At 37.6% G+C, this 26902-nt stretch overlaps 1 protein-coding gene across 1 annotated transcript in view; it reads right to left on the bottom strand.

Annotated features, from left to right (window-relative positions):
* The window catches only part of rad50 (DNA repair protein rad50), a 266867-nt gene that overhangs the window by 102769 nt on the left and 137196 nt on the right, over positions 1 to 26902 (bottom strand). Inside the window, exons 13-14 of the mRNA XM_067142492.2 lie at positions 22521 to 22614; positions 3696 to 3816 (exon numbers count right to left, since the gene is read on the bottom strand). Of these exons, the coding sequence (XP_066998593.2) occupies positions 3696 to 3816; positions 22521 to 22614 (215 nt within the window). The remainder of the gene's footprint in view (positions 1 to 3695; positions 3817 to 22520; positions 22615 to 26902) is intronic.

Here is a 26902-nt window from a genome sequence, read left to right as displayed (position 1 = left end):
TGTTGCTGTGGTCTTAAAATGATTGACCAAATGTCGGGCATCATTGTTACTCTCATTGTTCTTCTCATGTATTGGAAAAGAACATATACAGGAAGATAGGAACATATACAGCAACAGGATAAACACGATGAGAAATCAGCATTGTTACAGGCAACAATGAGATAAACATTAAACTAAAAAATGATAAGTACAATCTCCGTATCATTATATACTGCCGTTTTCAAATAGTTCTTTTCAGCAATCTCAATTTTTCTACATCAATTTCGTCTCACCCTCTACTAGCTTGTTTCTGCTTAATCAAGACGGCAGATTTCAAAATTCATTGGTGGGCCACTGTGACAGATCGTTAAGCAAAGTGTGGGATAAGGACAAAGATAATTCAAAAAGCTCTAAAGTAAATCTAACAACAAAAGATTTGTTTTAAAAAGCAGTTGTGGTTTGTCTTAGTTTTATTACATAACATAGGCAACCAAATTTACTGGCATAATCTGCTGGTAGGTCAGGTACATCCTGCTACCGTATGCGACAGTAGACGGTACTACCTGCGACTGTCTGGCCGAGGGTTGGGCGGCTGTTACCAAACCTGAGAAACTAAGGGAGAAGTAATGACTATGGGCAGAGGAGTTCACCCTTAGGGGGCTTGTTGAAGCCATTGTGTAGGAAATGACACATAAATTCAACTGGAAGCTGCTGCCTTGCAGATGTGGCAGGGGACAGCTAAAAGCTAAGGGAGATAACCCTGACAGAAAATCTTCTCTAACGTCAGGCCTAGCAAGTCAGTTGGAGAGTAACTGCAATAGCTTTCAACAGTTATACAAGCCTCGGATGCAAACAAAGAACTCAGAGTAGACAACAGCATCCGCAGACCCAGGCCAGGTATGATGGCTTACAGCCCGATGACAGGCAAAGCCTTGCGATTGTACAACAACCCCGGAGCAGACAACACACTTGAATAGGAACAATCAATGTACTGAGTTTGACTGGGAAATGTGAAGAGTTAGTGGACATCATGGAGAGAAGGAAAATATCAATACTAGAACTGAGTGAAACTAAACGGAAAGGTAAAGGGAAGAAAGAGTTGAGGAAAAACTATACCCTCTACTGGAATTGTAAAAACAGAGAGATGAGAAATGGAGTAGGACTGATATTGTCTAAAGAGTTAGATGGACTTAAAAGGAGATCTAGTACATCAATGAGAGGATAATAAAGGCAACAGTTCACCTTGGGAAAGAGAAGCTGACACTGGTGCAAGTGCATGCCCCTCAGACGGGCTGCAATCAAGATGAAAAGAACAAATTTCTCGAAGACCTAGAAGAGATCATCAGTGAAGAGAGGGCAGTCATCATCGGGGACCTCAATGCACAGCTCGGGACAGACAGGCATGGCTATGAGAAGGTGATGGGACCACATGGCTATGGGAGAAGGAATTCCTAGACCTCTGTATAAGAAACTGTTTGGTAGTAAAAAACAGTTGGTTCAACAAGAGAGTCAGTCACAAGATTACCAGTTACAGCTGGGATGGAAAGAGCAAGATGGTCAATGACTATGTCATTACAGATAAAGAAAGAAGTAGACTTGTGACTGATGTCAAGGTTCCAAGTGAGAACCTCAATAGCGACCACCGGTTATTAGTTTTTTCTTTTTCTTTGCTAGTGGCTTTACAAGTATTACAAGTAACAACTCTCATTATTGTTCTGTATTGTAGATGACGTAAGGCATAGAATCTCAAGGATAATTTAATAAAACCACCTATTCAATACTTTCCACGTTTAATGTGGTTTGAATCTACATGAATTTATGTATACTTATCAGGTCAGGTACATGTCTCACCCATTATTTGGGCATCTTCAGCCTGTAGACAACCCTTAGGTCAAGGTTTGGGACCTTTCTAACCATATATAGTATAATATACAAACGTTAAAATCTCTTAAGATTAACATGCCAGGTTAATAATTTTAAAAATGTGAACAAAACATAACTGTGGGTAACATAAATTAATGGTGTTTTAACACATTAAAACTTGTTGGTCCTATTCTATCTAACTTGAAAATATGTCCAAAACTAAAATGGATCTTCTTCCTCTATCATAAGTCTTGGGTAAAGAGGATATTACATACCGGAGTTCAGTTGACTCACCTATATCATTTCATGTTCTTGACGTACACTAACTAATGTCAGAATATGTTGTCAACCACAAGTGGAGATTTAAAACTGATTGTTAATTGTAGGCTGGTCAAGATTGTTGTGAATGAAAATATAAATTAACGGTGTTTTTACACAGTTAAAACTTGCCAGTTCTATTTTATTTAACTTAAAAATATGTTCAAAATTAAAATGGACCTTCTCTATTATAAGTCTTGAGAAAAGAAGATATTGACACTGGGGCTTATTTGACCCACATATTTCATTTTCATGTTCTTGATGTAACTACTGTTGAAATGTGTTGTCAAACACTGGTGGAGATATATAGACTTGTCAAGAACATTGTGGTGAATGAAACTGTAAGCGTCTTGACTTCGGATCTTATGTAATTACAAGAGTACAATATTAGGCTGTTTCTTAGTTTTAGGCTGCTGCTTAATTGAGAAGGAACATCCTAGACACTTGATACAGTCTTGTATGAACATCATTCCCATTGATGTGTTGCTTGGTCTTTGGCAGGGATCTTAAGATTATTTGTTCAATTCATACTAGGTGGACCTGTCTTTTCTGGCAGCGCCTGTCAATAAGACCAACAACGATTCCACTTTGTAGCGGGTACTACGGGCTGTACTGCAGCTCTGATAATCTCATACAAATATGTGTATAGATTTGCGCACATTTTCTTGAGCCCTCGGCTCTCTCTTGTGCCAGATTGGCAGAGCTCGGTACTCTTTGTAACTGGAACTTACAACTTTAACTGTGAAAGCCACTACAGCAGTACAAATAAAATAACAACATTGTGCACTGAAAGGAGTTAAAAACACCAGACAACAAATTTAAAAACATGTGCACGGGGTCCAATAAAAATATCAGAAGTAATCATGCAACTGTGGGGACCGCTTTTAACCAAGTTGGAAATCATGTTTCTCTCACAAGGGACGACAACATTTTTAGGGCTAGGAAAAATGTTATTGTACTAAGCGGTAATCGCGAAAATTCATGGCGCAATAAGTGAGGTATTTTTATATAGATTTAAAAGAGAATTAGGACTTTGAATTTACGACATGCTAAGCAGGAAAACGTGTTAATGAGAAACGTACTAACGAGGTTTCACCATATAACATACCTGTAAAAAAAAAAAAAAAAAAAAACCCACATTATTATTTAAGTAATAAATAGTGTGTAATTTTATTCCTTGTTTAATGATGGGGTCTTTTTTCTTTTACAGGTATGTTACAGTGCAATATTTATACCGAACTTGTGTGTGCAATGTAACTTAAGTTACATTTGAGGTAAGTCATGTCATGAATATAAGAAACAGATTTAGGAGGCAGCACAGTGCTGATGGAATTAGCACAGGATTGGATAAGAAGGAGAAATATATCAAGACTAAACATGAAAAACAAAAAGTACACCATAATAAAAATAAAGACAATCATTATACAATATTAATGTCAATAATCCACACATTCCTATACAATGTGGAGGGTGGTTTTAGAAATGAAAATAAGTAAATAAATTTGGTAATGTAACCAACCAACTACCGTACTTACCTTTAAGCTCTCGTTCTCGACTCTCAAGCTGCTCTTTCTTATTACGTCGATTCACCTCCAACCTGGTTACATCTCTCTGACAAGCTGAGAGCTGATTATTCTGATCACGGATTGTCATCGCCTATACACAGAGACATCAATACAGCAATATTATTCTGACTTATTACAGAGTTTCTTTCTTTTTTATTCAACAATGCATTGATAACTAGAGCAACATACAACCAACTTGACAAAAGAAAACATAACTCTTTGGTGTCCAGTTATGTTTCCACTTGCATACTTGCATCACTTGCATGTCCAATTTAAAATCAGGCAAATAAGAAAAAAATACACAGATATTAAATACTGTATCTTTTTTCTTTTACAGGTATGTTATAGTGCAATATTTATAGTGAACTTGTGTGTGCAATGTAACTTAAAAGCTTTTAAGTTACATTTGAGGCAAGTCAGAAATTAAATATCTGTGTATTTTTGTAAATACATTTTATTTACAATTAACACTTTGAAAGTGAAATAGTACCCAATTTTATATTGTCGATCAGTTAACAACAGCTGTAGTGTTAACATTACATCATATGGTACTTTTGGAATCGCTTGCTGGCCTGGAGTCCTAGATTCCTTGCACAGATTCCCCAGAAAAATGAAATCTTCCTTCTACCATCCTTCATTTTCCTGTCTGAATATATGACGCAATCCTTTGTTGCCTTGTACTCAGGAACCAATGATGCAGCTTCCCGATGAAAAAACAATCAACATGATAAAAGAACTCATGGCACAACAGCTCCAAGGGGCCATAGCCTACAAAGCAACTGCTGCTCAGCCCAAAGGCCTGCAGATTATGAGGTGTCTTGCTGTCAGCACGACGGATCCTCTCGGCCGTTATTCTTGGCTTTCTAGACCAGGGCCGCCATCTCACCATCAGATAGTTCAATTGTAATAACGTAGGCTGAGTGGACCTCGAACCAGCCTTCAGATCCGGGTAAAAATCCCTGACCTGGCCGGGAATAAAACCCGGGGCCTCTGGGTAAGAGGCGGGCACGCTACCCCTACACTGCGGGGCCGGCAATCAACATGATAATCTGCTCGTTAATAATGTCACTATGCATGCAATGGCCAGTAGACGTTATATTGCTAAAAAAATGTAAACATTATTTCATAGATGATGTGTTTCCAGAAATTACAGTTCTACAACAAAACAAATGAAGTGCAGTTGTCAACACAGAAGAGAGGAACCATTATGCTGTACACAAGGTAAAGTTTGTCCTTCAATATACGGGAAAGTTAGGTCACACCAGGTTTGACGTAGGACCTGTAATGTGCATTAGCAATGTCAGACCGAGTCCAACATCGGACCTAACAGGGTTTACATGAACCTGACAATGAATGCGTGGGTGGTATATTCAACTCCGATCATATGTTGCAGTTCCATATTTGTTGGGGGCGATTTAACAACGCCAAACATGTATCTCAATACTAGACTGCAAAAGTATCGATTGCTTTTGTTTCCACTTACTTCCCTGACCACAACATACAGTGGGAGTGGGAAAATTAATTTAACAGAATTATTATTGAATATGTATGGAACATGACCTAATAGATTGAAAGTTAATTTAGATTACAATGCGGACATGAAAATTCAATATTAATCGACTTGGTCCACAACGGGCGACTTGTATGCACTCTACAGTGTGATGGCAGCAGTGCCAGATCTGTAGCTTAGATCCTTTCCAACAGAACAAACATGACCTAGACCACTATAGCTCAATTTGTAGAGCAACTGACACAAAATAGGGAGATCGTGGGTTCGTATCTCATAGGTGTCCGGTTGGCCATTTTTGTTCTGTAACATCTCTTCAACATATACTATACGTATGGAACACAACCTAATAGGTTGAAGGTTAATTTTGATTATTATTATTATTATTATTATTATTATTATTATTATTATTATTTAATTCCTCTGGCTCGGGTACTGAGTGTTCATATTTTTCTGAATACACTTCTATTCATCTATATACCACACTACCGACCACCACAGAAACATGTAATGTAAATACAATGGAACCACGATTCGATTCTCCGTTTTTGGAGGGACCTCGGAATAAAAACGTACAACACGGGAAAACGAAAAATCCGGGAATGAATGAACCATCAACAATTTGGCTAAACATAACAAAAATGAAATATGTATACTTATAAGCTTACAAACACTCCTAAACCAAACCAAACTACAGTCTTCCGCCTACCAAGCGACCACTGCTCGGTCCGAAGGCCTGCAGATTACGAGGTGACGCATGATCAGTGTGACGAATCCTCTCGGCCGTTATTCCTGGCTCTCTAGACCTAGGTTGCCATCTCACCATTAAATATCTCCTCAGTGAAAGGTAATCGTAGAATGAGTGAACCTGGAACCAGACCTCATATCCAGGTAAAAATGCCTGACCTGGCCGGGAATCGAACCCGGGCCCTCCGGGTGAGAGGCAGGCAAGTTAGACCGTGGGGCCGGTTTCAAACATTAATTACCAGTACGCGACTTAAAAATCTTGAAACTTTACATTCAGTTTTACCGGGGAAACTTCGTCAGTTTCCTCTGAAAACTTCTTTCAGTTCAGCAACTTCGATCAGCTTTGATTTTCGAAAAATCTAATACCCGTAACGCCAATCCTAACAACAATCGACCACAAGTAGTTTTTAATCCTCTAATCTAATAAAATAAAGCACATTAGATACACAAGCGCCCAACATGATGGCGAAATCCCCCCTTTTTAAATCTTCCATTGTAATTTGGTTGTGGGCATACTACCGTTCGTAGCCAGTTTATGGAAATCTTGTACCGCGTAAATTAGGCCTACATTGACTTTAAAAGGTTATGTCTGAATTCGAGAATATGGTTTCGAATGTAAGTATGGATCCTCAAGTTATTGAATGGATTATATTCCATTCTGCCCGTCACTAATCGCAATCATTAACACTTCCGAAATTACGATTATTCGTGACCTTGAGTTTAGCTGGAAAGCACGCTCGCTGTACAAGTCGGTACGAGTGCGAAATGATACAAAGTTTTTAAATGTAACGTGCGCAAATAAAACGACCGAGGTTTTAATAACATTTTAACACAAAAACGTGAAATTCCCAGTCTTATATTAGGACCAAAATGGTAATAGGCAATCCCGAAACCTCCCATGGCTTTATGTACCAGTATGTAAGGTGCAACATCTGTTCTAGTCTTGATAACATAATCGTATACAATAATATTAAAATACTAAATTTGTGTTACTTAAGAAGGAGCAGTTTTGATTCCTAACTGAAAGTCCAGTGACTATACATACCGTGCCCTGAGGAAAGAGCCGAAAACCTGTTCGGCGATACACTCAGGAAAAAAAAAAAATGAAACCAACCCATCTAATCCTGGACATTGTAATGGAGTTTGAATAACTACTCGTCATGGTACTATGTTGTCTCTATTACATTCATGCCTTCACATCATTTGTCTGCATCTCCGAGTGTTGAATATCGTAACTGTATGAGCTTTCATTAAATTGCTGATGGTGAGCCATCTAGTGGTGGATTTAGTACTTACCATTCGAAGTGAGTAGTTGTGCTGCTATCTGGGCGCCAAGAAGATAAGCTTGCTTGGCCATGAACCGTGCTCTAACAATCAGCGTGTGCAGTTGTTCTACTTCTTGCCTTTTAAACTGGAAGACGCGTTGAGCTAATCTTTGCTGGTTGTGTCTTAAAGATACAAATTATCCTACAAGAAGGGAAGATGGTGCGGATATTTGATCCCGGTTGATGGATTCTCCATCTGGCATAAGCGCCAAAGATGTGGTTTGTTTTTTGAAACGATTTAATTTTTGAAAACACCGACCTCGTAAGTAGCTTCATTGGATGTCATGACTGTTTTAACTGAGGAACTATCCTGTTATTTTGTTGTGCTAAGATGCTGAGCACTTAAGTCTACGATATGTGAGAATTTCTAAAGGTGATGTTCGGATTATTTGTGGGTAAAAAAAAAAAAAAATTTTTAGAGTCGAAAACAGGTCATTGTCGTTAACTTGTAATGTGAAAATATTTGAGGTTTCAATTTAATTTAAGAAGATAATTATATGTTAATTTTTGGGCTTCACCATTCAGTTATATTAGCTTTCGTGCACGAAAGGAATGATTATGTTCAAGGAGCTCCGACAAGATGATGTACGAATTTATTGTATAACCTTAAAAGCCTGGTTTTATTTCCTTCCTGTTTTCAAACATAATTAAATATTTATTATTTAAAATATTTTTCAAACCATTTCGGGCTGTTAAAAGTAAACTTGTGCTTTAAATGAAAGCTGATCTATTGACTTACTCGGTACATCGTGTTCTCATTTTAATCATGGCGGTTGTCCTGTGTAATAGAATGCAAACGCAATGGGGGGCGTTGCTGTGTTGAAACTGACATTTGAGAATCTGCGGATTATTGTAGTATTGACGTTCATCTGTATTGGAAATAGTTGCGTGCATTGGATCTTTTCTGCTGTATTTGACTTACTCCTTCGATTTTAGTTATCGTCTCTGGGGAATATTGAATTATTTTATCCTACTTCTGTGATTTTTTGCATGTTCCTGAATTATTTCTTCGTTCGGTGATATAGTGTGTTTGGTTGATCCTTACTGTTTTCACGCAACCTCCGAAAACCGAGATAGTCTATTAGATAGGTTTTCATTATCCATTCTATAATGGTGGATTTAATTATTTAATTTTCAATTGAACCTCGTTCATTTATTATTCTAAAGAGGTCTTCTGTTTTCATTCAGCAATTATTAATATAAGGATTTTACCTTCTACTGGGTTATTCTTTTAATTGATCTAAATAGAATTCAGTATTTATCGTATCTTTTAAAACAATTCAAAAAAAATTAATTTTGAGGTCGGTAAATTATAAATGTTTTGGTATTATTAAAGATTTTTTTAAATGAATCAAGGAATTATTATTTCAGTCAATTAGTTAAGCTAATTTTTAGTTGATTCGCTAGGCCTCTTGTGTCCAGTGCTTCCTCAATCAGCGACGGCCTTTTAATTGGGATAATTGTAAGTATTTCCTTTAATTTATTTATTTATCCCTGGTCGTGCTAACACTCTTCACCTTTACTTACGTTGTGAGAGTGTGTTTGGTATCAGATTGCGTGGTTTTTTGTACTGCTACGTTCTGATATCTTGTGAAAGCATATTTTTCTTTCTTGTTTCTTGTGACTGTTGGCTATTTCGTCAGGCCATTGATATCACCTTGACTGAAATAATAAGTCAATTGAGACTAGTTAATTAAACTTGTGAAGGGAAAGACAGGATTATATTGAGTGCTAACCTTGGTGTTTTCTGTTTCATATCAATATGAGTGCACGTGCTGTGTTGTTGCCAAGAATGCTGAGGAAGGGTGAGCTGTTGTATGAGCTCGATATTCGGGGTTTAGTGTCCACTGGTTCTATGGAAGGCGATGTTACCTTGCTTCTAGCCTCCCTTGATTCCCCTGTAGATCCAGGTAACATGAGCATCGACTTGGGTAAGTCAGTGCATGCAATGTCCAGTTCTATTAACGAATTATTAGTGTTTATAAAACAGTTAAAAGAGTGTAATCCATCAGATTACCAATTGAAAAGATTAAAAGCTCGTACCAATCACCTTATTAACAGGGTGCAAGATTTGATTTCTCTTGGACCTGAAGGTGAATTGATGTCTCAATGCACTTCGTTGTTAACTTCAGTAATTAATGTTTCGGTTGAACTCGATTTTATGATTAACATGAAGAAGGTTGGTCAGTTATCATTAAGTGATGAGATTGAAACTAATGAAGGTAACAACCTTGGTGCCACTAATGAGTTAATTACTCCTCAGACCGTCAATAATCCATCCTCATCTCATTGCTGCGGACTTAGTCCTGCGGTTGAGAATTTGTTGATTAGGTCATGTTCGGCTCCCAATTCTATTAAGGATCTTTTCAAAAATGTAATGACCTTTTCTGTAGATTCCATTGACGAAACCATCAGATTCCTGCGGTTTCTAGTAGAATTATCTGAGTCAGCTAATGTGTATTGCATGGATGCTCTGGGAATTTTTAGAGTATTATTTCCCAACTGTCAAGGTGTACTTAAAAGAGAAATTTCTAAGGCTATTAGCAGTAATTTAAGTGTAAATGAATTTCACGAGTTAATCTTGGCAAGATTTATTCCGTCCCTTGCGTTACAAAGTCTGGTTCCAAAACATTGTTATAGAACGCAGTTCTTGCATGAAAATCTATTAGCCTATGTCTTGGATTTGAAATTTTATTGCGAGGTTTTTAAAATCATGGTACCGGAAGAAGAGATGGTAGGTCGTATAATCAAAGGCATTACTCCTCAATATCGGTCCTTTTTATCCTTGACTAAGTGCCCGAGTAGTTTTGCAGAACTCGAGCAAGCTTGTACATTTGCCGAGGATGTAAAACATGGAGATGAGTCCCGGCACACTAGGTATCCCCCTCCCTGTGTTTCTTTTCGGTCTAACAATGTCTCCGCTCATCCTGTGCCTTCTTCTTCCTTCAAAAAATGTTACGCTTGTGGATCTAGAGATCACCTGAGGAATAATTGCCCTTCCGAGAGAAGTAAAGATACATTGTGTCGTAGACAAAATGGTAGTTGTTATGTTTGCGGATCTAAGTCACATATGAAAAGGCAGTGCCCTAAGGTAAACAATAGGAATTTTCAATGACCATGTGGTATGCCCAATGCAGATGATGAGAGCTGGTTGGTTGAAGGTCATGTGAATAATGAGTGTTCTTTTCCGGGAATGTTAGGTATTTCTAGTAATGTTGTTTCTAAAACCTCGACCATTTGTATTGAAGTGAATAACGAACCTGCATTGGGATTGATAGATTCCGGTAGTGCTGTGTCACTTATGAGTGAGACTTGGTATTCGAGGATGAAGGTTTGTTGCAAATTACCTGAAATTAGGACTTCTAAACTTAATTGTGTGACTGCTAATGGAGGCAGATTAAGAATTCTAGGTTGTATATCTGTCAAAATTAGAATTGCCGAGTTTACTTGGAAGACAGATTGTCTCGTGGCTTCTGATTTATCTTATCAAGTAATTTTAGGGACGGATTTTATGGGCAAGGTTGGAATGATTTTGAATTTACAAGATAGGAACTTTAGTTTCAAATTTTGTCCTAATAGAATTTTCAAATTTTATGAAGATGTAGTGTTACAAAGGTATTCTGCTTGTGCATTGGATGAGGATGTTGAGGAAGGCGAAGGTAATAAATTAGATCTTGATCACCTGCCTCTCGATCAAGCTCGTAAAATTCGTGATCTTTGTGCTAGGTATCCTGAAGTTTTCACTGATAAATTGGGATTGACTAATGTGCTTAAATACCACATTGATATTACGGACAAGATTCCTGTTAGATCTCCGCCCTATAGGTTATCACCACCTAAGATGGTTGAATTAAAGAAAATCATCGATAAGATGCTTCAGGATGGTGTTATTCGACCTTCTATCTCTCCGTACTCGTCTCCGATGTTTCTGGTGCCCAAGTCATCTGGAGGGTTCAGGCCAGTGACGGATTATAGAGAGTTAAACCGTAAGATCGTCATGCAGTCTGTGCCCCTACCGGATTTGCATACTTGCTTCTCTTGGTTCCATGGTGCTAATTATTTTTCGACCTTTGATTTGAATCAGGCATACAACCAAATACCTCTTGATGAGGAATCTATTCCTCTCACTGCTTTTGCCACTGACTGGAATCTGTATGAATACACGGTTATACCTTTTGGGCTGTCGACGGGAGCGGCTGTGTTAACTCGATTACTGGATTCTGTGTTTGGGGATGTGAAATTTAAGTACGTTATTCATTATCTTGACGATCTTGTTGTATATTCTGCAAATTTCGAAGATCATCTCAAGCATGTACAGGAGGTAGTTGAAAGATTGAAGAAAGCAGGTTTAACTGTCAAGCTTTCCAAGACCAATTTTGCCAAATCTCAAATCTCCTTCTTGGGACATATAGTATCGTCACAGGGTATTTCAATTGATCATGCCCGTACTCAAGCTATTCACGATTTTAAACCACCTAAAGATGTAAAAGGGATTGCCAGATTCATTGGCATGACTAATTTCTTTAGAAAATTCGTTCCGAATTATGCTGAAATTGCTGCCCCTTTGAATTCCTTACGTAGAAAGAATGTCAAATTTGTGTGGGAAGACCCTCAACAAAGAGCCTTTGAAACCTTGAAGAGAGCTCTCAGTAATGCCCCTATACTTGCTATTCCTGATTTTAATAAAAGATTCATTATCCAGACTGATGCCTCAGGGAAGGCTATTGCAGGCGTCTTATTGCAAGAGTCGGAAATGGGTAGACGTCCTATCGCTTACGCATCTAGAGCTCTCTCCCCGCTGGAAAGGAAATATTCTGTCTATGAATTAGAGTGTTTAGCGGTACTATTTTCGTTGGAGAAATTCCGTGTTTATGTGGAGCATGTTAATTTTGATTTAGAGACAGACAATGAAGCTCTTTCCTGGGTTCTGAAAAGACCCAAAAGAACTGGAAGACTAACTAGGTGGGCGCTGAGAATTTCTGCTTTTAAATTTAATGTTCGGCACATTCGTGGAACGGAAAATGTAATCGCCGATGGGCTTAGTCGTATGTTTGATGAGGAGGATGGTTTTGAAAACTTGGAAGCGAAGAGTGTACCTCAAATTGGTTCGGTAAATGTGAATTCTATCTTGACTAATCTTCCAGTGTTGTATCAAGATATTGCTCTGCATCAAAACGATGATCCTCAGTTAAAGGAAATTCTGGAAAAGATTAATTCTGGTAAAATTATCAAACCTTATTCCTTGCTGAAAGGGGTACTCTGTTGTCAATCTCGTTATGATAAAAGGATAAAGATCGTTGTCCCCAAGGTTTTAATTCCTGTCATATTTCAGTATTACCATGATAGTCCTGTTGGTGGACACTTGGGAAACTTCAAAACTAGGTCAAAAATAAGGGAGTTCTTTATTTGGAAAAACATGGATCGGGATATCACATCCATGGTTAAGTCTTGTAAAAGTTGCGCTATTAGTAAACCTAATCTAAACAAACGTGCGGGGTTGTTGTCATCGACTCAAGCTTCCAGAGCTATGGAACGATTGTTTATCGATTATGTTGGACCCTTTCCACGTTCCAGTCGAGGAAATACTCATGCATTGGTGTGCATTGATGGGTTTACCAGGTTTTGCTGGATCTTCCCGACTAGATCAACCAATTCGCAGTCCACTATTTCTTGTTTAAATTCTATTTTTGCCTCCTTTGGAACTCCTAAGTTTCTTGTATCTGACAATGCTGCTGGCTTTACTAGTCATTTATTCAGGAAGTACTTGTTTGATTTGTGCATCTCCCATGTGACCACTACTCCATATTATCCCAATTCCTCATATTCCGAGAGAATGAATAGAAATTTAAAATCTGCTCTCATAGCTTACCACCACTCGAATCATACCAAGTGGGACACCTGTCTTCATTGGTTGTCATATGCATTTAATACTGCTGTTCATGAGTCTCATGGCAAAACTCCTACGGAATTAATGTTGAGTTTTGTTCCATTTTCTCCTCTATCTAATCTCCTTCGAATTGAGGAACTGCTTCCTGAAGTCTCTACTCCTCGCGATGTGCGAAAGGTGTGGGATGAGGCCAAAACGAGGTTGGCTGTGTCGTATGAAAAGGTACGAAAGAACTATGACAAAGGCCGAAAACCCACCAAGCTAAGTGTTGGAGACCAAGTCTTCGTAAAATGTTATCCTGTCAGCAAGGCTATAAATAAATTTACTTCAAAATTAGCTCCTAGATTTCAGGGACCTTGTACGATATTGCAGTTTTTGAGCCCTGTATCTATGCTTGTCAGTGATCCTGTGGCAAAAAGGATTCGGAGAGTTCATTTATCCCAAGTGAAAGCGACTTGATATATTGTGGGGGGTTGGTTGAGTTCTAAATCTTATTGGTGGTTGGTAATAATGAATCGGGTTATTGTTTGATTAAAATGGGTAATGGAAGTGCGGAAATTGTGCTGTCCATATGGAGGTTGGGAAGTTATGTATTGGGGCGTGTGTATCTTGATAATTTTCATCCTTGGTAAGTATGAATCTTGTTGAAGTGGACAAATGTAAGAAAGACTGTATTTGATGTTTCATCATGTTTAAGTAGGGAATATCTGTGAAGTTAATACTCAGTGATCAATAGATGGAAGTTTAAAATAATGTTATTATCATCGTTAAGTATGATCGGTGTGAATTTAATTGGGACCTGTTGTGGTTGCAGATTGAAAATTGAGAATTGAGGTGGTTCCCAGTTTTGGTAATGTGGCCTTGGTAGTATGATTCAGCAGGGTGCAGGATGGATGTCTATAAGAGAACCTTCTGTGTTAAAAAAATTTCTTTTTGGTGATATTGGTATTGATATAGTGTCTATTAGAAAAATTCTATGATTTTAATTACCTATGTTGAGTGTTTGCGTTCCATAACGTAGTACAGTAAAATTTCTGATGTATCTTGTAATCTCGAGATATTTCCTTGTCTGGGTTCTTACTTGCGGTGATAATAAGAAAAGTGTGTTTCTCTGAGCTATGGGTCTTAAAGGTTTTGTTATGAAAACTTGAGGAAAGGTGTTGAGGGTATTGGATACTCTGCCTTTATCCGAGTGAAGTTAATTGGGTGAAATCCTGTCGCCCGGAGCTGGAGAAGAGTTACTGGTTGCTGTGTGCATGAGCCTTGTGCTCTTACTGTATCTTAATTCTTGGTTTCTGGGGAAAAATGGATTTCTTTTTTTTTTGGGTAAATGAACTTCACGTTTTTCTTTGAAGGAATTTGGTTCTCTGTATACATCGCGTTTATTTAATGAACCCCTTGTTGCTGTTCTTTAATTTGGTTAGGCATGTGAACTACTAAGGTAGGTGGTCCGTTATATCTTGTAGCGTTATTTCTGAGCCTATGCAAGTTGTAATCGGGTGGCCTTATTTTGAATTGCGGTCGAGTATCCTGGCTGTACATTACTGTTTTCTTTCTGCTGTGGGTTTTAGGGAAATTTAAACCTATTTTGCTGTACTGATTTGGTGTAGAGTTGTAGAGTCATGTTAGAGAACTGGCATTCGTCGGCTTCATGGGTTATTGTGAGATTTTGGTTTGGGTGATATAGGATTCATGACCTAAGGAGTGTACATCCTTTTGACCTTATGGTATGGTTTCTGATCCTTGTGTATCGGTGAAGTTTGGAATTATGGGTTTGATTTTGGGAATTATGTTGGGGTGGCATTATGGTTTCGTTGAGAGGTAACTGTGTTCCTCTGAAGTCATGATGGTGGTTATTGCGGTTGTTGTAATGATATTGGGTGGGCACTCTGTGATTTGTGGGATGCTGACGAGGATTTGTATGTCCTTTACCATTGTGGCTGACACATCGGCACTGGTAATCATTAGAGTGGTGTTGGATTGTTGTTGTGGTAATCTAGTTTGGGGGAGTTTTCGATGGACATCAAGAGAAGGTTGGACTTGACCTTTGATGTGATTTCTTGGTGTCGAGTGGGATTTAAATTGAACTAATCTATGCACCTACAACTCTTTTGGAAATGATTATTAGCTAATTGGTATCTTGGTGACTGTCGTCTTGTTTTTGGTTCAACTTCTTATATTCTCTGCCATAAACCGTTCTTCTGAAGTCATCTTGTTAATCCTACGATCTTAATTTTCATTTCGATTAACCTGCCTGTCTAGCGCATTAAAAAAAAAAATTGGAGCCTTCCTGGATTAGTGTCATTGGTATCGTAACTTATCGTTCTGTGATGTAGAAGAATAAGTATGGGATTATTCTCCTTGTACAGTCGGTATTGCTGTCACCGATCCTCTACCTGCATATGGGAGCTTGTAGTAGGACTATGTGATTTCAGGCTAGTTAGTCTCCGGTGTTTCTCCTGGTCATTTTCTATCCCGGTGTAAGTGTTGATATTGTGTGTTGATTGCCTGGTAATTGCTGATAGTTCGGTTGTTGATGACCCACCTTATGCGTACCCTACATCTGAATTGTACATATGTCTCCAACTGTAATTAACCTTTTACCATTGCTCTAAACATTCATATCTTCTACTCTTGCTTAGCTTTCTGTTCTAAATGTGTTTTTCAGTATCTTTCTATTTATTATTGTTTCTTGTTTTCACCTTCTGCTTGGAATGAGTATATGTGTAGTAGGCCTATGGAAGTTGAAGCTGTGCGAAAGGAATATTAATTTAAGCCAAGAAATGATTTGAAAATTAAAAAAAAAAGGGTTAGCATCTATTGATTGGGGAGTTTTGATTTCACAGATATGTCTGTTAAAATTTTAGCTTTATTGATATTTTGATTTATTTGCTACACTTAAACTTGATGTGATAATTATCGTGAATGATCTGATATTCTGGTTTCGGCTCTTGCTGTGGTATTCTGATCGGATTGGAGGAAACTGATGATAAAGTGATTAGTGTGATAAGTTACTTGAAGAATTATCTAATGTTCGTTGCACTGACTTACTTCTTGTAGAGGCTTATGTTTTCCTATTTATTTTGGTCCTTTTCTTATTCTTCTTCTTCTTCTTCTTGTGTTTTCCTTTTGGGGTATTTATGTGGTAATATGGTTATCACTCTTGAAGTCTTGTCATTCCCTATAATTGAAGCCCTGAATTATGTTCGAATGAGAATTATGCTATGTTTTAAACCTTGTAAGACCTGTTTTCTTGTGTAGGTTATGTGTCTGAAAATTTATTGTGATTAAGCAAACTCCGATTACCTTAGTAATCTTAGTATTATCTGAACATGTTAAAGAAAATTGGCGTGCTGATGATATTGCGCGTGAAAACTTAATTGAACACTAAACAACTGTGAGTGGTCTGATCACTGTTATATATCACCCTAGTATATCTCTGTTCATATTGAGAAGTGTTTATGTTAAATTATCGAAGATGGAACTTTTATTACACATATTCTTGAGACAACAGATGGTTTTCAACTATGACTGCTTGTGATACTCCACCCCAGGTTGATGGTTTCGGGGGGGAGGCTGTAATGGAGTTTGAATAACTACTCGTCATGGTACTATGTTGTCTCTATTACATTCATGCCTTCACATCATTTGTCTGCATCTCCGAGTGTTGAATATCGTAACTGTATGAGCTTTCATTAAATTGCTGATGGTGAGCCATCTAGTGGTGGATTTAGTACTTACCATTCGAAGTGAGTAGTTGTGCTGCTATCTGGGCGCCAAGAAGATAAGCTTGCTTGGCCATGAACCGTGCTCTAACAATCAGCGTGTGCAGTTGTTCTACTTCTTGCCTTTTAAACTGGAAGACGCGTTGAGCTAATCTTTGCTGGTTGTGTCTTAAAGATACAAATTATCCTACAAGAAGGGAAGATGGTGCGGATATTTGATCCCGGTTGATGGATTCTCCATCTGGCATAAGCGCCAAAGATGTGGTTTGTTTTTTGAAACGATTTAATTTTTGAAAACACCGACCTCGTAAGTAGCTTCATTGGATGTCATGACTGTTTTAACTGAGGAACTATCCTGTTATTTTGTTGTGCTAAGATGCTGAGCACTTAAGTCTACGATATGTGAGAATTTCTAAAGGTGATGTTCGGATTATTTGTGGGTAAAAAAAAAAAAAAATTTTTAGAGTCGAAAACAGGTCATTGTCGTTAACTTGTAATGTGAAAATATTTGAGGTTTCAATTTAATTTAAGAAGATAATTATATGTTAATTTTTGGGCTTCACCATTCAGTTATATTAGCTTTCGTGCACGAAAGGAATGATTATGTTCAAGGAGCTCCGACAAGATGATGTACGAATTTATTGTATAACCTTAAAAGCCTGGTTTTATTTCCTTCCTGTTTTCAAACATAATTAAATATTTATTATTTAAAATATTTTTCAAACCATTTCGGGCTGTTAAAAGTAAACTTGTGCTTTAAATGAAAGCTGATCTATTGACTTACTCGGTACATCGTGTTCTCATTTTAATCATGGCGGTTGTCCTGTGTAATAGAATGCAAACGCAATGGGGGGCGTTGCTGTGTTGAAACTGACATTTGAGAATCTGCGGATTATTGTAGTATTGACGTTCATCTGTATTGGAAATAGTTGCGTGCATTGGATCTTTTCTGCTGTATTTGACTTACTCCTTCGATTTTAGTTATCGTCTCTGGGGAATATTGAATTATTTTATCCTACTTCTGTGATTTTTTGCATGTTCCTGAATTATTTCTTCGTTCGGTGATATAGTGTGTTTGGTTGATCCTTACTGTTTTCACGCAACCTCCGAAAACCGAGATAGTCTATTAGATAGGTTTTCATTATCCATTCTATAATGGTGGATTTAATTATTTAATTTTCAATTGAACCTCGTTCATTTATTATTCTAAAGAGGTCTTCTGTTTTCATTCAGCAATTATTAATATAAGGATTTTACCTTCTACTGGGTTATTCTTTTAATTGATCTAAATAGAATTCAGTATTTATCGTATCTTTTAAAACAATTCAAAAAAAATTAATTTTGAGGTCGGTAAATTATAAATGTTTTGGTATTATTAAAGATTTTTTTAAATGAATCAAGGAATTATTATTTCAGTCAATTAGTTAAGCTAATTTTTAGTTGATTCGCTAGGCCTCTTGTGTCCAGTGCTTCCTCAATCAGCGACGGCCTTTTAATTGGGATAATTGTAAGTATTTCCTTTAATTTATTTATTTATCCCTGGTCGTGCTAACACTCTTCACCTTTACTTACGTTGTGAGAGACATAACGTAGAAATTTTGCAAGTATGAACATTTGACGAAACTCGTTCCATCTTCAAGTAGAGCTGTCGAAATGTGCTCTGTCTCCTCCCAATTTAACGGACACTCTCTGCTTTATGATTTCCGAGGATTCTCTAAACAATACCACTCGAACGCGTTGCTAAGATGGTCCCTTATGCAACTTCACCGCCGATCGCTTTTCCAGTACAGTACTTCCTCAAATTACCGCAATGACGGGACGTTAACACCAAGATCAATGCCGTAGCCATCCTTTCGTGAGATACGGTTTCTTGAAAAACGCGTGATAGAGGATTTAGCGTTGATGGGAATGGAATTTCTGGACGGTTGATCCAGGAAATCGTTTCTTCGAGGAACAGAGAATGCAGAATTTTTACAACGTGATTTAATTAGGATACTGTATATCCCTCTATATAGGGTTGGCACCAGGAAGTGCATCCAGCTGTAAAACTGCGCCAAATCCACATTACATGCCGATCCAAAGAAACTGCAAAAAAGATTAAAAAGAAGAATTACTTCAATACTCAAACATACTACATTTACGAGTATATTCACACCTGGAAAAGTGGCAAGATGTCAAGCAATAGAACTGTAAACGCAAATACACCGTGCATTATTTTTTCTAGAATTCAGCAATCATAGGATATAAACTGTTAGTATGAGGCCCACAACAATAGGCCACCTACCACATGCTGCAACGAAAGGTTAACTTCATGGACACTGCACTGAATTGCGAATGTCTACCAGCTACAAATTAAGATGTGCAGTTATTTAACCATATCTTCAATGGCAAACTACCTCACTCCTCATCTTGCCTAGTACGCCTCATTTTGGTGCTGCCATTGGTTTTTGGGGTTTCCTCATAACCGCATAACCTTTGGTAGTGCTATTTGAGGATCCAACCAGCCTCTGGGCTGATGACCTAACAGACATCTTCATGTACCGTTCCTTAATTCAACCATTAACAATGTCCAACAGAGGAACTTTTCAGCATTTTCATGATATTTTAACAAGCACTAATGGAACATTTTAACATTATGCAAAGCATCTAAGAATTTTAGAACCTGATTTTAATTCTGTCATATTTTACATGTTGTGCTCATAGTTCATCTCAGATGTTTTTAACACTTTTTATTTTTAATGTCATTTGTGTGTGTCTGTACATTTGTTTTAGTTATTGGATGTGTTTGTACAGTTTTGCATTAAGGCTGATGATGGTCAGCCAAGGCTGAAACTACTGTAGTTCCTAGATTATAAATGTAATTTAAACATTGCATAATATAGTATTGAATAGGTGAACCATTATGACATAAGTTTAATTATTATTGAGAATTCAGCAATGAAAAACTGCGGTGTGAAACAAATGCTAAAGGTTTCCTCCTATTCAATACTATTTGTTGTAACCGTAAAAAAATGTTACAAATACAGTAGAAGTCCGTTATAGCAAGAATTCATAACATTAAAATCGTTATGAAATGGTAATCAGTTTGTACAAAACTTGCGTTTCCGCAGATGATATCCACACTACGGCTTACTTGTTTGTTATTTTTCGAAATCCGATACTGCGTGAAAGTGTATGTTTAATTTCAATATGAAAAAAATTATAGTAGCGTATTTCTCCGAATCCAAGATGTGCCCCACGTTTTCCTTCAAAAATTTAAATCAGGCTCAAAAAGTACTTTGTAAAATCACATGAATGCCTTGTTGTACAGTACGCATTTTTAGAGTATTTTTAGGCGACAAACTTTGGCTTTCGTCACGCCGTATTTTTTTTTTTTCTTTGCAGCTACACAATTATTCTTTACTTCCATGGGTTTAAGGACTATTAACTTGAAATGGACACCATAATACTGAACAGAACCCATTGAAAATTTGCTGGCAATACCTATTCCATGCGTCTCTACAATACGACGATCCATGGAAATTATTCTTGCTGTCTATAAAACCGTTACTTTTACTCAGTGTCATATATAACCGGCTACCGCTACACGCACGTCTCGTTTATTGAGTTCGGCCAAATTCAGTGGCTAACAATGTATAGGCCTTGTTTTACTCGCCAATGTACCTAAATCATAATAATCATAATAATAATTGGTATTGATTTTACGTCCCCACTAACTACTTTTACGATTTTCGGAGACGCCAAACAGAGCATATTATGTGTTAATATAAAAATATGGAGGCAACGAGCATACAAAATTAAACATTATGATAATAAAATGCATTACTGCCACACCTGTAGACATCCCTAAATGCAACAAGCTTTCCTGTTATTTATTTTTATTCTTTCTGTCGTGGAACTTCGACACTATCCGGGCACTTAGCAGCATACCTAACCTAAACAATACAGTCTCTCTTATCTCAATTAGGACAGATGTTAGGTAAATCATGATATGATAAATGTAGAGAACAAACATGAAATATACTTAAAAATAAAGGCCTGGCTTTCAATAACAGCAGTTATCCAAAGAATGCTTCCAGTCACTCCGTATTACATTCGAACGTACAACTCGTAACATACGCTAGTCATCAGCTGGTGGGTTGGCACGCTTTTTACAGCACGGCCTTAATCAAAAGGGGTGGCTTCTGCTACACATACACCAACTGGGAATAAGAGACCATCTCCAGAAACCATTTGCGAGCAGATTCTCACTGTCTGGACTCTATAGTTGGGAACGAAACCATTTTTTTAGTTGCAAAAAGATGGATCTCAAAAGCTCGCAACTGCTGTGAAGATGACATTATTTGGAATGACGACATGCTGGTAGCAGGGAAGTGACACAAGATGATGTAATTCAAATGAAAGCAATGATCAAGTTTTATTGTGTGGTAGGCCTACTGCTTAACTGACAGATGAAAATGACTGCCATTACATTCTTTTGTAATAATATTGCATAATATGATACCCTCATTCCTTTTAACTACGGGGTCAAGTATGAAGTGAGACGAATCTTCATAGTGAGTTCTAACGACAGTATGCCCTTCCTGACGTCAACCTCATCAGAGGAGTTTAATGAGATGAAACGAATGATGTGATATAAAAGTAACTAAAAATGACTATATTTACTTTATATGTAGGCCTAAAAGTCATAGGTTAACCATTCTTTTTAAATTTAGAAATACTGCCTTGGACAAAAATAGCCAGTAAAACTCAGAATACATTCGTAAGTTTGTTAAAGAATAGTGTTGAATATTAACATGTACAATTTATAGCTCTTTATAGCCTGGAAATCATATGTTCACTGTACAAAATTTGAGGTTATCGCATATTGGACCACCCTTACTTCTTTTTTTTGGCTGTAAATGTGGAAAAACAAAAAACACAAAGGGCGGTCTAATACGCGAGTAAATACGATACTTTAAACTCAAACAACCAAAAGCCACAGCTTATCCACATTAACTCCGTATCATATTAGAACTGTTTCTAAAGCTCCTCTTAAAATGTGGTGAAAATTGTAATTTATTAATACATTATAAAAATATCTGAGGTTGTTGGCCTAACTCTTCATTGTATCCGGTTAAACTGCAATGAACATAAATAACTTATTTCTTACAATGTAAACAGTACATGACGTGGATTTCTGTCCTCTTTCCTACATTAGTGTATTTTCTGCTTCCAGTTCAAGCTTGGGCATCGCTGCAGTGATCGAGAGTGACTTGAAGAACTTCGCCCAACCTTCACGGCATGTGACGTAGCCACAATGTCACTGCGGTTGAATAGCATATGCTGCACTCATCGCCTGCCAGCCCGCCCACTTACAGTTTTGAGCACCGCCTACGGGACGGAATGCCCAGAGCGAGCACCTCTGCTGTAGCTAAATGAGAATTTCTCAGGTAGTTACGTTATGGGCAAGCACACGCCGCCCGAGAATTTATTAGTCACACCACTGACGAGGTTAAGGTCAATTTTCTTTTCAATTTTCAATCCTAAAATTAGGATGAGCAGATTATTCAATAATGCAGAGTATTTCCATACATACAGGAATTTTTTAATAACACAACTCACCAAATTTTCCAAACATTTCTTCAGTTCATCTTTCAATCCGCTTTCAGGAAAGCTTCCAATAAGGTGCCGGATAGTATCTGCATTCTTGTTTTTGCTACAACAGGGTAAACACTTGGTAAAACTGGACTGCAAACCTTGAAGTGATATAAAGCTATGTACAAATGGAAAAGTGGTTGGGATGATTGATTATAGGATCAAAAGATAAAGAAAAAAAGGAATTGATAATGTAATATAATGCACATATTTGGGAGGAAAAAATCTGAAAAATGGAATGACATGAAAATTAGCATTTCCAAGATTGAAGTGTTGTTTGTTGGAAAGAAATGTAATATGACAGATTATGAAGTCAGGAATACAAATCTAGAACACCATGGTAGTATATTATTATTTATTCTTCCTGAAATGACTGAGATTGTCAAACTGACAAAGAATATCATACAATATAAATCTAGTATCTAATCTAATTGTTGTTGTTGTTTGAGTCATCAATCCATAGACTGGTTTGATACAGCACTACATGCCACCCTATCCTGTGCTAACCTTTTCATTTCTACAATACAATTACAATATAATTACAATACAGAATAAGGATAAAAGATAAACAATATTTCCAATGATAATGTAGAAAAAAAACCTTAGTGATGAAGAAGAAGCAAATAAAATACTTTTAATTGATTTAATTGAGTGGAGCACAGAGGTGATGATGCCTTAAGAATGTATGAATGCCCCAGCTCACAATGGTTTCAAGTGGCAAAACAAAGTGCCGTAAGTAGGTGACCAGTAGTTCGGGAATGGTGCCCCTTGAAGCCAGCATGAGTCCTATGACCTCGATGTTCTCAAGGTTGTATTTATTGAGGTAATAGGGAATGGTTAGTGAATATTTAGTCTTTTTTTTTTTCTTTGTCGACTTCAGCGTGCTGTTTTGCATGTAATTCAAATCTGATTGTCAGATAAAGAAGTAAACCTTTTTTGTTCCTGCGTTTGAAGACAATTATCTCGATTCATCTTGTTCCACTGTCAACAGTGAGGCCATGAACCTCTTCGTGTACTAGATACCATTTTCCATGTAGCGTATTGGCCAAGGATGACCGGATGTGATGGTGTCTGGTGTCAGTGTTTTGTAGGCATTCACCGAATGAGCAAGATCCTAAGCCATGTGCCAAAATTTCGATCTGAGCGTATCGCCTGCAGCTGATACTGTCTTTGGATCTGCTTGGTATGGCGCAGACACTGTCATTTTGAGAGGATTCTTCCACCCAGCGCTTGTGAGTCTGTCCTGTTTTCTTATCCATCAGTTGGCTGGAGTAAACACTTGATACATACATACATACATACATTATCATTATAGACTGTTATGCCTTTCAGCGTTCAGTCTGCAAGCCTCTGAGAATTTACTAAACGTCGCCACAATCCTCGAGTTGCAACTAGTGTTGTGGCCTTATTTAGTTCTATACCTCTTATCCTTAAATCGCTAGAAACCGAGTCTAACCATCGTCGTCTTGGTCTCCCTCTACTTCTCTTACCCTCCATAGCAGAGTCCATTATTCTCCTAGGCAACGTATCCTCCTCCATTCGCATCACATGACCCCACCACCGAAGCCGGTTTATGCGTACAGCTTCATTCATCGAGTTCATTCCTAAATTAGCCTTTATATCCTCATTCCGAGTACCCTCCTGCCACTGTTCCATCTGTTTGTACCAGCAATCATTCTTGCTACTTTCATGTCTATTACTTCTAACTTATGAATAAGATATCCTGAGTTCACCCAGCTTTCGCTCCCGTAAAGCAAAGTTGGTCTGAAAACACACCGATGTAAAGATAGTTTCGTCTGGGAGCTGACTTCCTTCTTACAGAATACTGTTGATCGCAACTGCGAGCTCACTGCATTAGCTTTACTACACCTTGATTCAATCTCACTTACTATATTACCATCCTGGGAGAACACACAACCTAAATACTTGAAATTATTGACCTGTTCTAGCTTTGTATCCCCAATCTGACATACAATTCTGTTGAGTTTCTTACCTACTGACATCAATTTAGTCTTCGAGAGGCTAATTTTCATACCATACTCATTGCACCTACTGTATTTTCAAGTTCCAAGATATTAGACTGCAGGCTTTCGGCACAATCTGCCATTAAGACCAAGTCGTCAGCATAGGACAGACTGCTGACTACATTTCCACCTAACTGAATCCCTCCCTGCCATTTTATACCCTTCAGCAGACAATCCATGTAAATTACGAACAGCAAAGGTGTCTAACTTCTGTAAGTACCCTGAACCAAGAACTCATTCTACCATCAATTCTCACTGAAGCCCAATTGTCAACATAAATGCCGTTGATTGATTTTAATAATCTACCTTTAATTCCATAGTCCCCCAGTATGGCGAACATCTTTTCCCTCGGTACCCTGTCATATGCTTTCTCTAGATCTACGAAACATAAACACAACTGCCTATTCCTCTTGTAGCATTTTTCAATTACCTGGCGCATACTGAAAATCTGATCCTGACAGCCTCTCTGTGGTCTGAAACCACACTGGTTTTCATCCAACTTCCTCTCAACGACTGATCGCACCCTCCCTTCCAAGATGCCAGTGAATACTTTGCCTGGTATACTAATCAATGAGATACTTCGATAGTTGTTGCAATCCTTCCTGTTCCCTTGCTTATAGATAGGTGCAATTACTGCTTTTGTCCAATCTGAAGGTACCTTACCAACACTCCATGCTAATTTTACTACTCTATGAAGCCATTTCATCCCTGCCTTCCCACTATACTTCACCATTTCAGGTCTAATTTCATCTATTCCTGCTGTCTTATGACAATGGAGTTTATTTACTATTCTTTCCACTTCCTCAAGCATAATTTCACCAACATCATTTTCCTCCTCCCCATGAGCTTGGCTGTTTGCAACACCACCATGATGATTTCCTTTTACATTGAGAAGATGTTCAAAATATTCCCTCCACCTCTCCAGTGATTCCGTGGGATCTATTATGAGTTCACCTGAATTACTCAAAACACTGTTCATTTCCTTTTTCCCTCCTTTCCTAAGATTCTTTATTACTGAGGCATACAATTTCCCTTTCTGTTTTAATAGGCACAGTGTTGAGTTTGCAGATGAAACTATTCTCCCATTGTTTTTTTTTTTTACATAAAAGTTCAATATATAGTGTTTTCTTTGTACTGATTTCCCAACACTTACACTTCATTCTCACTTTTGTTAATGTTAGTTCCTATTCCTAACTTGCTTTCCCTTTTTAATGAGAGACTAAATATAAGTTGGAAAAAAAGAAATTAATGCAATACCATAATGAATATTACTTTGGCTGTCTAGTCATGGCTGGGTTGTGCTGCAGCCTGTCCATTCAGCTGACCGGTGTGAGGTATGACTGTATAAAAGACATTCTTCTTGCTTGTATGTTTGTATCTATATTTCCATAATTATGGTGTATGCTGTATTGTGAAAAATTTCTAATTATGCTAGATAGGTGTCCAGTGTCGGGGTGTGTAACTAATTACGAAAAGTCAATAAAAATTAAGAGAGACAAGTTGTTTTGTCTTGACTAAGGAACCTAATCTTCATAGTAATTATACTTATACGGATGGAAAGACACATTTCCAAAAAAAAAAATGACCATACCGTTTTGTGCAAATTAGAATACACAGTGATTTCAGAGTGAAAGTGCGTGCGAATGGTGGCTGTCTACTGAATGAAGTTTTTATGGGACAAAACTTCCAACTTGCTAATCTGTAGAAGTTCTTGACTTAAGAGTGTGAAGACAGTTTTTCTCTCTCAGATTTTTGTGATAGTTATGTTTTACTGGATAATATCACTAATGAAAGCTCCCCTGTACTCAAATAGATTCCTTTATATTGTTGGAAGACTCTGAGAAAGTTACCCCTAAAAGTTAGATATTTTACATAGTTTTGTCCCATATTTATGTAGGTGAGGATGGAGGTTGGGGTGGGGAGAGGAGGAGGAGGACGAGGAGGAGGAAGGAAAAAAAAAAAAAAAGTGTGGATTGTCCATGATTAGGTAGTTCAATTTATATTTATATGCAGAGTGCAATTATGTCATAAGATTCAGGATGGTTTTTTGTCGCTTCCACATCCTTGATATTTAAGAAAATTATTCCCTTCTTCTGCAGCATCTCCTTCTTCACAAAATGCAAATAGACAATTCTTTAAGCAGTTTTATAACTTTATGACAGCAAAAAAAAAATGAATCTTCAATTTGATGTAATTCGTGTGCAAGGACTATAAAAAGGGACAATTGTTTGGCGTTGCTGGGAATAAAACATCATTTTTAGTTTCTTCTGCCTTTTGTCATTTCACAGAAGTAATAAGATTTATTTCAGTTATGCAGTCTACAGG

The sequence above is a fragment of the Anabrus simplex genome, chromosome 3 (assembly GCF_040414725.1).
Source record: "Anabrus simplex isolate iqAnaSimp1 chromosome 3, ASM4041472v1, whole genome shotgun sequence".
Lineage (NCBI taxonomy): Eukaryota > Metazoa > Arthropoda > Insecta > Orthoptera > Tettigoniidae > Anabrus > Anabrus simplex.
The sequence above is the reverse complement of the archived record's forward strand: the minus strand, read 5'-3'. Positions and strand labels throughout refer to the sequence as shown.